The sequence below is a fragment of the Halichoeres trimaculatus genome, unplaced genomic scaffold (genome assembly GCF_033239565.1).
Source record: "Halichoeres trimaculatus isolate MK-OKI-2021-1 unplaced genomic scaffold, fHalTri1.1 fHalTri1_scaffold_4, whole genome shotgun sequence".
NCBI classification, from domain to species: domain Eukaryota; kingdom Metazoa; phylum Chordata; class Actinopteri; order Labriformes; family Labridae; genus Halichoeres; species Halichoeres trimaculatus.
In genome coordinates, this window is record NW_027437182.1 from 12,026,862 (window position 1) to 12,043,053 (window position 16,192).

General features: G+C 40.2%; 1 protein-coding gene across 1 annotated transcript; it reads left to right on the forward strand.

Annotated features, from left to right (window-relative positions):
* The first annotated feature begins 1,863 nt into the window (after positions 1–1,863).
* On the forward strand, positions 1,864–13,225 carry rexo1 (REX1, RNA exonuclease 1 homolog). Its single transcript, XM_074668689.1, has 16 exons — positions 1,864–2,223; positions 3,067–4,913; positions 5,034–5,135; positions 6,650–6,860; positions 7,006–7,145; positions 7,226–7,363; positions 7,555–7,678; positions 7,820–7,945; positions 8,449–8,589; positions 8,712–8,825; positions 8,952–9,025; positions 9,509–9,619; positions 10,066–10,181; positions 10,320–10,458; positions 10,705–10,825; positions 12,142–13,225. Exons 1-16 carry the CDS (start codon positions 2,034–2,036, stop codon positions 12,228–12,230), a joined length of 3,783 nt encoding a protein of 1,260 aa, XP_074524790.1. The 5' UTR covers positions 1,864–2,033; the 3' UTR covers positions 12,231–13,225.
* The last annotated feature ends 2,967 nt before the right edge of the window (positions 13,226–16,192 follow it).

The following is a 16,192-nucleotide window of genomic DNA, read 5'->3' on the forward strand; positions in this document are numbered from 1 at the left end:
TGCTGTGACTTAAATTTCGTTGTACTTGTTACAATGACAATAAAGTTCTATTCTATTCTATTCTATTCTATTCTATTCTATTCTATTCTATTCTATTCTATTCTATCCTATCCTATTCTATTGTATCTGTGCCCAAGACTACTTAACCTTTCAGCTAAACAAATATTTAACCACTTAAATACTCTTTTTACATTACATGACATTACACACACACACACACACACACACACACACACACACACACACACACACACACACACACACATATATATATATATATATAGACACACACACACACACACACACACACACACACACACACACACACACACACACACACACACACAAAGGAAAAAGATAACCTCATATGCTTTTCTCCCAAACGTGTTTGAAACTTGTCAATCTCAATCTTGGCATACCCGCCAGTGCTCCGTCTCAGCGTGAAAATATGCTCTGAAAAAGAGAGTGCAAAGTATCACCTCACCTTCCCAGCACACCTGTGGATCATAATGATTATGCCTGGAGCTAATTGGATCACGTGTTTGAGCGGAGTTCATAAAAGCCTGGCACGTGCTAGCATGACGTTGGACACCGCAGCTGAAGGTAGGTATCACAAAACGCTGCAGGCGAGCACTTTTAAACTTTCAACTGATGGTTTAAGTACTAGTCAGGTTATCTGTAAGTTATTAGGTACTGGGGAATTAATCAGGTGGCGATACGGTAAATGAAGCACTGAATGAAGCAATGAGCCACTGAGTTTTAAAGTTATCAACCTCTGCTAATCAGCACCAGTTGGTTAATGTTGAACTACACTGTCTGTATATGAACTGACTAACTTTGCTTTCCTTTCCAGGTCATTTCACACAACGACTATTTTTTTGTACTTGGTTTTTACTTGTGCTTGTCTCATGTTTCTCTATCTTTTATATACAGGTTACTTTTGAATTTAATGTGTTTTTGATCTTGTTTTTTAATTAAATGTTTAATGCTTCAAATGTTAAATCACTGTTTATTTAAAGTATATGTTATGTGTCTAATGGAATACTTGTATGAATACACTGAAGTACACGTAGAGTACTTGTAGTTGCCAGTGCAGTGCGTTTTGTTTTCTTTTTCAAAGTATGTTTTCTCAAATAAGGCGCTGCCACTTCGCACTAGCTGGGAACGATTTTACATGTTAAAACTGCTCACAGGTGATCTTCTCTCAAGTACTTGCAACCGTAGTTCGAGCAATCCCCGCCTTTTCCACTGTGTGTGTAGACCATGACTGTACAAGGTGGTGACCATTGAGGGTGAGAAGTGTCCAGCCTGTGTTGCACGCTCAACTTTTTGACCTTTCTGACTCTGCCAGCTGAGTACTCAAAGTGCACTATGTTTTCCATACTAACAGTGTGACTATGACAAAATGGTAAGTATAGAAGTCTGCAAATTGAGACGCAGTTATCAAGTTGCCTTGTGCTATATAATGTATAATAATAATAATAATAATAAAGTTGCCTTTCTTCTTTGGACTCATTTGAAATAAAATAATTTAAATCTTGTCATTTATTTGAGTTTGCAAAGTTCTTAAACTTTGAATGCTCATATAACAAAATGTACAGGGCGATTTCGACCTTCAGAAATAACGTGTCTGGCCAGCAGCCATCTAGCTTTTTATTACAAATTATAAACTGGTTAATATAAATCCTCCAGTGAGTCAGGGTCTGTTTGCTTGCGTTCAAGCATAGCATTTTTTTCCCTATAAGTGAAAATGTAAGATTCTTTTAATATTACACAACTTAAACTGTCTCCTGTAAATATCTTGATATTCAACTTCCATCCGGAACGTTAACTTTCACCCCATGACGCAATGAGCCACAACGCGAAAGTATGAACTCACGCGAGACTTTCCACCTCTCGCCGAACCAACATGGCGTCGTAGAAACGTTGTTATTGTTCCTACAAGCTCATACAAGCCTTTCCTCTGCGATAGAAACTGCGCAGACAAACGACGGAGCTTTTCTGTGCTGGCATGAGAGGAACACCCGAGGATAATGTTAAGGAACACCGGCTTTTTCCGAGGGATTGACTGTCCGTTTTACACGGAACACAGCGAGAGCAAAGGCAGCAAAAATGGGTGCAACAGACCGTACTGTCACTTCAGGCACAGCCAGCAGAGACGGTCTTTATACGGAGCTTCGGCTGACGTTAAGAAGCAAAGGGATCTTCAGTCTGCACAGAAAGGTGCAACCATCATTTAATGTAGTGAAGAGTTGACGGTTGTCAGGACGTGTTTTGGACTATACCAAATGGTTAACGGTTAGCAGAGCTTCGAAGTCAGTTATCCTAACTTCTAGCTGAAATTGACTGCGTGAATAGATCCCAACGCTAACGGCCAATGCAGTGTCAGTTTCTTATGACAATTAATAGCGGCCGAAGAAGACCTAAACAAGCCAAACTTACCAGATTTATTTGGAAGTTTTAAGAGAATAACGTAATATTCATTGAAACACTAAATTAAATAGTAGAAGTAGACATTGTTAGCTGCACAAAGTACAGTCACTCCACATGCAGAATGAAACTAAAGACAGTTCACGCATGTTTGAAACTAAGGTAGCACAATTTTCCCTGTCTGTAGTCCATGAATTTTTACCATTCACCACACAGTAACCCTTAAAATTCAATATCTGTTGTTTGACTGATTTTTCCCCTTAATTTTTGCTGGCTGTCTAACATGAAGAGATTTCTCGTGCATTCAATTTATCTAGACACTCCAAAGTCTTTGATTGTTGTATATGATGTATATGTTTTTGTTAATCTTCACAGCAGCTTTTAGAAAATTTAAGTGCCAAACCCTCCAGCTGGTTTCAGCTGTATTGAACCATTTGTTCGTACGTATGTGTGTATTTACCATTATCCTCCTTGTTACTTCAAAAAGAAACAACTTTTTTAACCCAGTGACCAGAATATCTGATGCATACATCGTTGGATGGGGCTGCTCAAAGTGCATCCCTAAAAAGCAAATCAGTGAAATTAGTCATTTTATGTCATTTTACTACATCTGATTATCTTTTACTCTCTCTACAGACCAGGGTTATGATCCCTTCAACCCAGAAGTTGTGAAGCCCCAGGATCAGCAAAATGGAAAGAAAGCTTCTGGAGACCTCAGTGGTGCTTTGGAGATTGTCAACAAAGCCATCGAGGAGGTCCGCAGTGAAGTGGAGAGAGAGAAGAGGAAGCTCTCTCGGATCGGGGAAGAACCATATGACCCCAGCAAAAGCAGAGGAGTGTCTTCATCTAGTGCCGTTAAAAGTAAAGCTCTACCCTCACATATGGCCTATGACCCTGGGAGTTATCAGATGACATCAGCGGATTATAATCCCACCCCGAGCAGCAGCAAGTACACCTTGGACACGGACAAGCAGGGGAACCTCGCTAACTCCATGGAGTATGTTCCTACTGCAGTGAAAAAGGCTCCATCTCGTATACACACACACCAACCCCCATCTCCCCCACCCAGCCCAAAATACTCCAGCAGTTCACCCTCCTCAAAGTGTAAATACACCTTGGACAATTCTAGACCATCAACGGATATGGAATACGACCCCCTGTCTAATTATACAGCTGGAATAGCAGTGAAAGGTAAAAGAGAAGAGGAAGCTGTCAAAACTCACAGTCTTCATGGACCCAACCCGCTGACTGAGGAGTACGTTGTGACTGCAAAAAAAGCACAACAAGGTGGTGTGGACTCTAAAAAGTACACTGTCTCAGAGTCTGATGAGGAGAGCTCTGGAACAGAATATCGACCCACCTCGCTTAGTAATGTCCAACTGAGAAAGGGCAACTCTGGGTCACTTAGGGATGTATCTGTGAAGGAGAGAAAAGAGAGGACTGAAAGCTCACTAAATGCACTGACGCAGAGGAATAAAGAGGACTCTGCAGAGGACTCAGATGTCCTGGAATATGTGAAGCGAAAGGACATCACAGAGAAAAAGAAGGCAGCAAGTCAAACTGTTGATGAGAAAAGCGGCAAATCTGAGAAAGTTCAGAAAGCTGCAAAGGAAGTGAACAAATCAAGTAGTAGTAAGAGCGTGAACAGCAGTAGTAGAGAAAAAGGGTCAATAAAGAACTCAAACCAGGACTCTGCAAAGAAGGAAAACAAGAGTCATGGAAAAAGAGATGACAGGAAAAACACAATGAAGACTAAAACCTCTGATAAAGCTCAGAGGGAAGGCGGGGAAGAAAAGAGAAGTGATGGTAAGGTCAAAGCTGTGGAAAAAGTAAAAACAGACTCAAGCAAGCGAGACAGAGATTCAGAAAGTGGTGTGAGTGAAAGCAAAAAACCCAAGATGTCAGACAAGGAGAAGGACCACAGGAAATCTAAAGATCACCAAAACAAAAATGGTAAACTTGACAGTAGCAGAAGAGAAAAAGATAGGAAGAAAATAATCAAAAACAGTTCTGGTAGCAGTAGTTTTAGTAAGAGCAGTTCTCATAACAGTAAAGAGAAGTTGAAGCAAAACAACAGCTCTTCAAACGGGAAGAGTAAAGAAAGTAAACATCGAAGCCTGAGTCTCAGCCATGTTGATCTGTTTGGAGATGAGAGTCCAGATGATGCTGATCCGATAGTGATTGATGATTCAGATGATGAGGAAGATGAAGTACTGGTTAGAAAATCTGCTGATGCCTTAAAGAGGGGACGTCTCACAAAAAGGAAAGCATCAGAGCTGACTCCTTCTTCCTCTGATGAAGAGGGTGATGATGGTGTTGACGACAGGGGGGCATGTAAGAGCAAACCGGACAGTGTTGGGATTGACTTCTCCAGTTTCCAAGACGAACTGGACTTTGATTCAGATCCCATGGAGGAGTGCTTACGGATCTTCAATGAGTCCAAGGATGTGAAGAGGGAAGACAAGGGAAGGCAAGCTAAACAGGTACTTTCATCGTTTCTCACCTTTTATAACAGCCACGTGTTGTGTTCTGAGTTTTTGTGTGTGTACTTTGTACAAACTAACTTGTATGAATTAATAAATGTGCTTTGTTTGCTCCCTCAGCCTTCCATGGAGTTAGAGGAGGATAAAAACACAGAGAGCACTTTAACCACTCTCTTTCCTGGTCAAAAGAAGAGAGTGTCCCATTGTGTTGCCAAAGGAAACGTATGTTTGTCTCTCTCACTTCTGTTATTCTTCATCTCACATCTCACACATTCTGCTGAATGTATAGAAATTGTTTTATTCAGTAGAAGCTGTTTAAAAGGAAGTACTGATACTGAGACCACACTGTTAAAACTGAAACAAAAGCGAGTATTTTATTTTTAGCAAAGAAATTGTCTTATCAGACTTATACGAGACACACTCACACAGATAAATCCAGAAAAATGTCTTATTTCAAAATACTTAAAGAAAAAATGAGCTTGACTTCATACAAGAATCTTAAATGGTACATTTTTCTTACCCCTTCCAAGCACTTCAGGTGCCATTTTTTAATTTAACATCTTAAAATAGGCATTTTTCTGGACTTTTCATGTAAATATTGCTTAAAGTAAGACAAATTATACACTTACTTAGATTTCAGTTTTTGCAATGAGTGATGACAGAACTTTGTCAGAGGGACTCTACTAAATGAACAGATGGTGATAAAGGTATTTTGCTATTAAGACTCTCTTGCCTCTTTTTGTTCTAGAGTAGTTTTGCTACTTCTACGTTAAGGCAAACTTATCAGTGTTTCTCCTCAGAGAACTCTCTTTCAACCTGCACAGCTGTGGAAAACTTCCTGTGTGTTTGTGTGGGCCTTTGTTTTGAATGCTCACTTCCTGTGCCATGAAGCACACAAATGAATGCCAAAAGAAGCAAGAGCAGCAAGTCAAACTCCTGGGGTTATAACGACATTTAAACAACACTGCTTATGTAAAAATATCATCAAAAAATCAAGTGTGATATTTCAGGATATTCTTATAGTGTTGCAGTTGTGGTGTAATGTCCTTCCCCTCTCACGTATCTAAACAGAGTGAGTAGAAGTTCTCAGTACCACACAGTCTGTTTCAACCCCAGTGAAACACCACCTCTATTTAAGAGCTGAGTGTGACACTGTGAAGTAAAACTGAAAGTGAAAGATTATAAAAGCAGAACTTTAAATAAAAATGTTGAATAAGGTTACTTTAGCTTTCACCATATGAAACCCAGCGTGGACATGCATCCTTGTGTCATTTTTACCCAGTTTTACCATAAGAACAAGTTGGTGTCTGTTTTGTCAGGTTTTATTTCCTCATTGTCTTTGATAACGATGCTGGTTTTCCTCTTGGAGCAGATAAATGTGTTTCATAACTTAAATACACAAAGCTTGTTGTGCTCAAGCAATGCAATAATTTCCTGGCTGTGTAGAAAAAACAAGATTGACTTGTAACTTAACAACTTGGGGATATAAATAACCATCCTGTGACATGAAGTCCAGATCTCCAGAAATGAAATCACATAGGTAGAAACATTCAGATCTAAACATTAGAATACAAACATTTAAATATGGATATGTACTTACTCATAATTGAAGGGTAATTGCGATCTTATTTTTTTTATTTGGTTTTACCACAGCCACTGAATTAATGACCAGTATGAGTAGCCTACGAAAGACTAGATAATACATCACTGAAAAAAAGTTTTTCTGTTTTTATCAGACTGATACACCTTCAAAGACTGTCGTGCAGCCATACAGAAGACTCACGGCTCAGGAGGTCTGTTACCGCCGTATGCAGATGGCCCAGGAGCAAGCTGCTCAACTCTCTGCTACAGTCAAAGCTTCCTCGCAGAGCTCCAGCCCCGGCTTCTCTGGAGAGAAGAGGAGAATAGCACACCGTCCAAACCCACAGACAACATCATCCAAAACAAGTATGATTGTTGGCTCTACTTTGTACTGAAGAAGAACTCTTTTGTTTTATTATTTTTAAAATATGCTGCTTTCTGTGTTGACTTTTCCAAATGTACTTAAAGTTTAAAAAGTAAAATTCATTTCCTGTCCTCAAACATCCTGCAGATGTCAAACCAGCTGCTAGCCAGAGGTTGTCCTCCAGCCAATCCCAACAGACCATCAAAACACAAACCACCGCTGGAATCTTATCTAAGACTACATCCACTGTCATGCACAAGAGGGTGGCACACACACCCACCATGAAGGTATCCTTCAGTCCACAAAATTAAAAAACCATCCGACAAAAATTCTATGATTTAATGTTTTCATGTGTTTTGACATGTAGAGCAGTACATTGAAGCGACCTGTCATCCCCACTGAGTTCGGGGCCAAAGTTCCAACCAATGTCCGCCAGCGCTACCTCAACACTTTCATCGACGAGTGTGTGAAGTTTTGCTCATCGGAGGAGGTGGCCTTCCAGATGGTAGGAATGAAACCCACTTTCTTTCTGACTCTGATAAATGATAAATGTGCCAATTTAACTGTTTTGGTTTACAAGGGGGCCTAGGGTCTGGATTATTGTTTGTTTTAATGCCCAAACAAACAAGTCAAAGAAATATGCCTCCATAAGTTGATGTGACAGAAAAGCAGCTGAGAGAAATATAATGATTCCAGGCTCTGGACGAGGAGAAGCTGGTGTACGAGCGCAGCAGCAGCAAGAACATCTACCTCAATGTAGCTGTCAACACCCTGAAGAAGCTCCGTAGCAAGAGTGGCTTCCGTTCGTCTCCTGTCACCAGTACGTAACACTCATGCAGTATTTGATGCTTTGCATTTATAACAAGTTAAAAGTGCCAGATGTGCTGGATGCTCTGCGTGTGTTCTGTGATCATTATGGAAGCAGGGGTAACTTCTGTGTTTGTGGGCGTCTTCTCTGCAGAGGATTCTGGATCAGCAGCTAACAGAAAGGCTCAATCCCATGAAGAGGTCTTAGGAGGTCGACTCGCTGCTACAACCAGTTTCACCATTAACCGGTCGGGGAAACAGCAGGAAGAGAAACTCACAGGTAAGACACAAGTTAAAGTGATAATGAGAAACATTATTCATCAGTGGTTTTAGAGCTGCTGCAGAAATATTTTTTAAGACTTCCTTGTTCTTATTTTTGCTCCCTTTCTGTCAACTGATCGCAACCCACACTACATAAAAATAACGCTTGTACCTTTTATAAAAGAGACTCAAGGAAGAAAAGAAAAAAGAAGGGAACATGAAAAGACTCGTGTGTTTAATAGATGTGTCATCTCAACTCTGCTCAGTGATGTGTTGAAGAGTTGTTAAGCAGCATTTATAAAATGGTTCAGATATTTCTGTGACATCTTGGCCTGCTGTCAGAGTTTATTTGTTTATTCCCCAAAGATTGTAGATTATTTTTAATAAGCAGGAAGAATAAGTTAAAGATCCTCACGGACTTTTATCAAGTGATAGTAGAAAGTACGTTGTGATTTATTACGCAAAACTGATCCAATTTAAAACCTAATACATACATTTGTTTCACTGTTACTTTGACTTCAGGAGCCACACTGTACAGGAAGTTGAAGCCCTACTTGATGACGGATGAGCAGCTTCAGGAACACGGATACCCGAGACCAAACCCAGAGGCTCCGGGGAGAGCTGTTCTTTACAACGTGCCTGAGAAAAAACCAACAACAGACCGTAAGTCACTACACAGCAGAACTGTTCCCCCTCGGGTTTTTAATGACCATTACTTAATCATATTGACGTTGGTATGTGTGACTCAGCGTTTCCTCACTTCCAACTCTGTAATATGTTTCCAGCTTTCACTAAGATCTGCTGTCGATGTGGAGCAGAGTATAAAGTCAATGTCAACGGCAGCTGTGTTCGGAAAGAAGAATGTACCTTTCACTGGGGACGGATGCGCAGACACAAAGGTCAGTTTGTCTGAATTAACTTTAAAAAAAATAATTCACAATTTTCACACATTTTTACACCCTTCAGATCTCTCTGTCCATCCAGCCTCATTTATTATGTTCATTTACTGTGCATTTCTCTGTCAGTGGCCGGAGGATGGGAGACAAACTACAGCTGCTGTTCTGCAGCTGTGGGCACTCTGGGCTGTCAAGTTGCAAAGGTATCTTCTTTGCTTTTTACTTTTTCATTGCATTTGAGAGCTTTTAAAATGTTTCGTGTCACTGCTGAGTGAGCTGAGGGGATAGAGATAAGGACAATGTTTAAAAGACAAATACTTGAAATTAGAAATGTGTAACTTGTAGACGGGAAGAAAATCCTAGTAGTTTTAAAACAGCACCAGTACCTTTTAGCGAATAAAACACTTTTCCACACATAATACTCAACACAACATATCAATTGATTTTATTGTTAGTGATATATATATATATATATATATGTTGTTCATCTCTTGGATATGTTATTGCATTTGTTACTATAGAAGAAAGTAATGCTAACATTTTCTGTGTTTGATAAACAAAGACAGCGGGCCATAACGATCAGCCTCATACTTGTAGAATGACCACAGTCAATCCACTTTGTCTTCTTTCAAATTCTCATTTTGATCAAAAATTCACTGATCCAAAACTTTTTTTTTTACCTACAGCAACACGTTCAGGACGGCCGCAAAGAGTCATTAGACGGCTACGTCGCAACATTCAGTAAGGCTCTCCCACCAGATGGAAACGGAGGAGTGTTTGCCTTGGACTGTGAGATGGTGAGAAAAACTCAACTAACTGGTGTGGATCGTACACATCGTTACACATCGTTATACGTTATACGCACCAAAGGAATCTTGAGGATATGCACTGATAGAGAGACGCCAGAGTGAGGGGACTGCCAAGCTCAGGATTTAAACTAGCATCTGTCCAGATAACAGCCTGCTTATTGAATACAGTTCATTACAGGAACATACGTCTCTATGGACTCTTCTTTTATAAACTCCATGTAAAAAAGTTGATCCACGGAGAAGCTTTGTTTTTTGAAACCACTATTAGCCTCAAACTGTCGAAATTTTACATGGGAACAATCACTGATTGTATCAAAAGATGGATGACATGACAGCTCCCCAAAAATGAAACCAAAACATTTGTATCATGTAATTGTATCATATTTCTGAGCTAACAGTCACGCTAACTATGTGTTTGCTCTCCTGTGTTACAGTGTTACACAAAACAGGGCCTGGACCTGACGAGGGTGACTGTCATTGACTCTGAGTTAAACGTCATCTATGACACGTTTGTCAAACCGGAGAGCAAAGTGGTGGATTACAACACACGGTGAGTGTGTCCTCTGTGGCTTCACACTGCTTTGGTCATATGTGATGTTGAACCAAACCTTGTTTGTACATTTTTAAATCTGTGTTTGAGACAGTCAAAGTTGTCTGTTGTGAAGTCTGTGTTTACTTTACTGCTCAGGTTTTCCGGTGTGACGGAGGAGGACTTGGAGAACACCACCATCAGTCTGCGAGACGTTCAGGCTGTGCTGCTCAGTATGTTCAGCGCTGAATCCATCCTGATAGGACACAGCCTGGAGAGCGACCTGCTCGCTCTGAAGGTATAACTGATCAGACTAATTATAATTATCCAAATCCAAATTATGAAGATACTTCTAGATTGCTGATTTGCTTCTTGATTCTGAAAGTTTTGAAAACTGGCACCTTTTACTAATGATAAATCATTACGATCAGGATTTATGTTCTTGCTCTAACAGCAGGAATGGTGTGTTTATCTTACTTGTTTCTGGGCTGAAACAAAAATAACCTTTGACTGAACTCTCTTGATGTCCGTCTCTCGCCTCCAGCTGATTCACAGTTCAGTCGTCGACACGGCCATCGTGTTCCCTCACCGCCTCGGCCTGCCTTACAAACGGGCCTTGAGGAACCTGATGGCGGATCACCTTAAACGCATCATTCAAGATAACGGTGAGAAAATACACAAAGCTGTCAGCAGCTGTTTTATTGATTCATCAAGAATTGAAATTAGATTTTTTTTTGTATAAATCTTATGCTCATGTATTATTGTTGTAGAGTATGTGTTGATAACGCAAATATAAGATTATACATTTCATAATCTTGTCTTCTGACAGTGAAGTAAGAATGTTGAGGGATTAAAAAAGGGTTTAAAAAAACAGACTTCGGGTTCAGAGATATTGGCATCCATTGGATTTCCCATGCTGTGAGAAAATGTTGTTAGGTTTTGGGATAAAGGTTTTGAAGCATTTCATCCCCATTAACACACAGATAAATACATAATCCTCTGTCACTTTAACATGGCCGCAGTTACACAAACAGACCCCTTCAGTCGTATGCTAAGCACACTTATGCCCCACAGTGTAATCCCATAATCTCCACATGTAACCCACTCCTGTCAGATCCCATGAAAACATAAACAAGCAGAGACTTACTGATCAATCATTCAACAGTAATTTTTATTAGTTAAGCACATTTTTATTGAAGCTCAGCCTGTACAATCAAATGTCCAGAGCTCAGATAAATAAGCTTTAACAAAATTACAGTTGGATAGCAGTCAAGTGCATTCATCTCATTAAATCTCACCCACAATCAATGTTTCAATTTGTTTGATTAATGTCTTTGGAAACCAGTGGAGTCAAACTGTATTTCTCCATAACAGAGTGTAAACAAAAAGTAATAATATGGACCTAGAGATAAATCTACTTTATTTTACCAAATGAAGTGAAACTCACAAACATGGAGCTTTATGTTATATCTATGAGCAGTGTCAATGTTTTCAATCAGTGTGGTGCTGTGAATTTGACTGCATTACACATATTTCACCAGCAGATGTCACCTGTACGCCCTGTGCCAGCTGAAGGTTGAACATTGTTATCAAAGCAGAGTTTGCTGGAACACCTCAAAGCTTTTGAAAGCCTCAGTTTCTGTCGGTATAATGTGTTCTTGTGTTATTTTCTGTCAGAGAGTAATGAAAGCAGTGTCTAAGTCTTTATTAAAGCAGCTGATGCTTAAGAGCATGGTGGTATTTTTTTCTCAGCACTTCCTCTTTGTATCCTGTTACTAAACAGTGCCATTAGTGGTAATGAAAAAGACTAAGCTTCAGCTTTGGGAATGACACTGTCATTCTGTTTCTTTGTCGTTTCAACACAATACTCCAGAATGAACTAGAGCAAGAACTATGGTTCTGCTGGTGACTGTCTTGCTGTTTCTTTTCTTATTCAAGAAAATAAAATCTAATACTCTCTCATCTGTGCCTGTGATTGTAGTGGCGGGTCACGACTCCAGTGAGGATGCATCTGCCTGCATGGAGCTGATGGTTTGGAAGATTAAGGAGGATGCAAAGGTCAAAAGATGACCTCTGATCCCTCCAGTCTACTTTCCCACCATCCAACTTCCTGCCTTCACATTTTCTACAAGAAGAAAGAAAAGTTGGGGAGGCTCTCAGAGGTCAGAGTGAGGATGTTTCTGCCTGATGAATAAAAAACTGTCGTTCAAAGCAATAGGAGCCCAAACAAACAGTGTTTTCATTTGCTTAAAGTTATTTTTGTTCTAAATAATGTCACTTTAAACGTTTTTTCTGTTTATTTGAGCAGTGTCTTTTAAGGCCTCAAACATTTTATGGATAAAACCTTTCTATCGACTTAAAACGTCAGGGCATTGTCCACTTATGATGATGATGATGATGATGATTAATATTATGTTCATGCCAGGCTGCATTGCCAGCCTTAATTGCACTAAAGAGAACGCTCTTATTTTATAGGGCCTGAGTCTGAGTACCTCATCTGTGTTAAAGAGCATCGACTTCTAATGTATGACACATGACTTGTTCTTAGGTACAGTTTAAGTACATCCATGTCCAAGTGTCTGTAAATGCACTTGTGTGTTTTTCACATAGCGCCTGGTTTTCTTGCCACTGATGCTCTGTTTATGGTGCATTTCTTATTGAGTTTGTTGGTCGGCCTGAACCTGACTAATCCTATAATACTTGATCATACAAAAAGGCTCTGCTACTACCTATTTACTTGATGAAATATATCACTGTACACTCGTAGATCAGATAAAAACACTGACCACCTGCATGAATTAGATCCATAGGTATCATTGTGACAGCAGGTATGACATTTTTTTCTTAATTATGACACAAAACTAGGTTTAGTGTTGTGGAATTAGGATTGGGATGTTAAATACACACGATAATCACAATTAGAACCAGCTAACTTGTGCTGTTTCATGTTAAAATTGACTGAAAAAAGGCTTTGAGTGCTGTAAATATGCTGTAAGCAGTTTCCTTTTTGTATTTGTCCTTTTTTGTTGTTTATCTTTTCTATTAAAAACTATTAGTTTAAAGAAGTTGTTCTGTTTTTGATGTCTCCACAATCCTGTCATGTGAGTCACTGACCAAGTACAAGTGAAGAGTTTAAAGCCCCGGTAAGGAGTTTTAGGCGTGAGTCCATTGACAACATAACTGACAGTTTGACATTTTCATTTTGAATGTCTGTGACCACTGAGAGCTGGTAGGTGTTTATCCAGGGGGGGATACCACACACACACACCAAGCCAAAAAAGCCAACTTCTACAGGATCCAAAACCATGTTATTAGTGATGTTAAGATTACATGTTTATCCAACTAGAGGCACAGTTCACCTGACTAGGTCTAGCACTCTGTAGCTGCTGGTGAGGAGGTTTAAAGCCATCTTTTGGGTCAGCCTTACCAACATGGCTTCTGCTGACAATAGGCTTCATTACTCTGTATCAGGACCAGATGGGTGACATCATAGAGACTGCATCCATATATTGTACAGTCTATGGTATTCATTCTTCATTTAGAAGCCTCTACAGTCCTGTTTCCACCAAACAGTCAGGTTTAGATCAGTACAGTTTGGTAAGGGTTGGCTCGGTTAAGCTTGGTCCTGTTTGTGTTTCCACAGCCAACCGTGCCCCCTCGTGGTAGGTGGCGTGTAAGCCAGACACTGACAGCCGAATCGGTAACATAATAGCGGTCTGAAGTGTTGTAGCTCCGCCTTCCAAGATCGGATCAGTTTAGCCTGGCACCCTTACAGAAGGGTGCCAAAAAGTGGGACAGCTCGTCTCGGGATTAGTCAGTGGAAACGCTGTAAAGTGCGTGCCGTGCTGAACTGAACTGTTTGGTGGAACAGGGCTTATGTCTACATCTACATTCAGTTACCGTATTTTCTGCACCATAAGGCGCACCTAAAAGCCTTCAGTTTTCCCAAAAGCCGACAGTGTGCCTTATAATCCGATGTGCCTTATATATGGATCGATAGTGATTAATCATGGCTACTGTAGTCAGGGGGCGTCGTCGGAGTAACAGCGGTAAGCAGTGGAACCTGTAAAGAGGAATTCTGCTAAGTGCTAACATTAGCTCGGGCTTCTTCTCTTGTTTATTGTTAGAGCAATACAGCGGCCCCCAAAGGTCTGGCATTTGAACTGATATCTGGAAACTGCTTTTGTGGACAGCAGAAACGGCTTCGTCTTTACAACACACTTTTTTTTTTAAACGGCACAGAAAATAGTTGGATAGGAAAATGTGTGGCTCAGCTCGGGTGTAGCCTGAGTTTGACTGTTTTGTTGACATTCCCTTTAGCGCAGCTCTATCTAGTGGATGCATAACGCAACCCCAGCCACTACTACAGCTTCTACTCTATGCGCCTTAAAATGCGGTGCGCCCTATCTATGAAAACAGTTTTCAAATAGGCCATTCATTGAAAGTGGGCCCTCTGAAGCTCCTTGTAGTGCGGAAAATACGGTATGTTATCTCACAGCAATATTTAACATTTAAAACACCAACAGAGCAGCACCCTCTGCTCTGAAAATAAAGAAGCTGCTTGAGGCTGGCTTCAGAAGCACCAGGAACCACATACACATCCATTTAAAAAACACTCTTTACAGCAAAAATCAACATTAATAACCAAATTCTCAATCAGCAAAAACTTTATGGGGTGACTGTTTTTATTCATTAGTTTCAAAGATATTAAACCTAAGAGTATTTTTATGGCTGACAAGAAGGGGACACTGTAGCTGTCAGTGAGGAGGTTATAGGCCCACCCCTTATTAACATATCAGATTGATTGCAGTTACATTGGGCATTTCCAATATGGGAAACGTCTCAATAACAAATGTGTAACACCACGTCTATGTAAAAACTACTTAAAGAAGGCAGAATGAGAAATCTTAGAAAGCACTACTTACCAAAACAAAAATAGAGGACAGTTTCTTTATGCAAATAAAATTCCTTAAAGTCCCTTTAAATGTTGGAGGGAAAGCCAAGCAAGCTCCAGAGATGTTGCCAGTAAGTGTCATGTATTGGAAAATTTTTCTCATGTGTTGTTTGACTTAAATTGTGTAATTCTGTTGTTTGTCTTACAGGTGTCTCTGATGGGCTGGGCAACAGTGAAGGTAGAGACTGCTCTGATAAAGAAATATAAATTATAAGACTAGAGAATAAGATAAAGGTTTTCACAGTGTTATTAACTTTCTCTCTTCTGTATACTTCCTCCATCTCTGCAGCACAAACAGTTTTTGACAGTGTGACAGACTTTCCTCCGTACAGTGCCAGGCCTCTTGCTGTCTATATGTCTCTTTAACAGCAGGTGCAGTGGCTGTAATTCTCTTCTTTCTTCAGCAGATGTGTAAAAGAAAAACAAAAAAAAAACTGAGAGGCCCATCCTTTCTCTGCTGCATTTGCCTGTTAAGCTCCTCTCGTCACATGTCAGAATGCATTTCCCCCGGCCGGGCCTCGGACCCCAGGTATGAAAGGAGCCAGTTAGCAGGGATCAATACCTACACAATGTTGCAGTGACAGGGAGGGGGGCTTCCTAGTGTTTATTGAGTGTTGCAGAGATTTTGAACATGTGGAGCAAAGCAGCTTAGAGGGGTCGTCTTCATTATCAAATTCGATCAGCGCCTCTCTTTCTCACTCCCCAGTGATCACCTTTGACTAGAGGGGGTCACGAGGGGATAGCGGGGGGTCGGCCCTCTGAAAATGACCCCATGCTGAGAGATGAAGAGCTGTATTATCTCTTTCCAAAGAGACACTTTACTGCCTAACTCCTTAATAGTCTCAGACTATCAGCTGATCTGTTGATCTGTTGAAAATGATCTAGAACTTATTTGATAATGGATTTATCATTCAATACAATCAATTAAAGCTGTTGTCATCTGCTGTTTTATTAATCTTACAAACAAATGTCTTTTGGTCAAAAAAAGACATTTGAAGACATTAATAAAAGGAAATAAATCAGTTGAATGTAACTGAAACAAAAAAACTAGAAAAGCACTCAGAGCGTGAAGACCTCC

Bases quoted from the DNA above. Each gene is read 5' to 3' on its own strand.
- rexo1 (XM_074668689.1), top strand. From the start codon at position 2,034: ATGTTAAGGAACACCGGCTTTTTCCGAGGGATTGACTGTCCGTTTTAC. The intron at 2,224-3,066 runs GTGCAACCATCA...CTCTCTCTACAG, and splicing joins TCTTCAGTCTGCACAGAAAG to ACCAGGGTTATGATCCCTTC. The intron at 5,136-6,649 runs GTATGTTTGTCT...TGTTTTTATCAG, and splicing joins ATTGTGTTGCCAAAGGAAAC to ACTGATACACCTTCAAAGAC.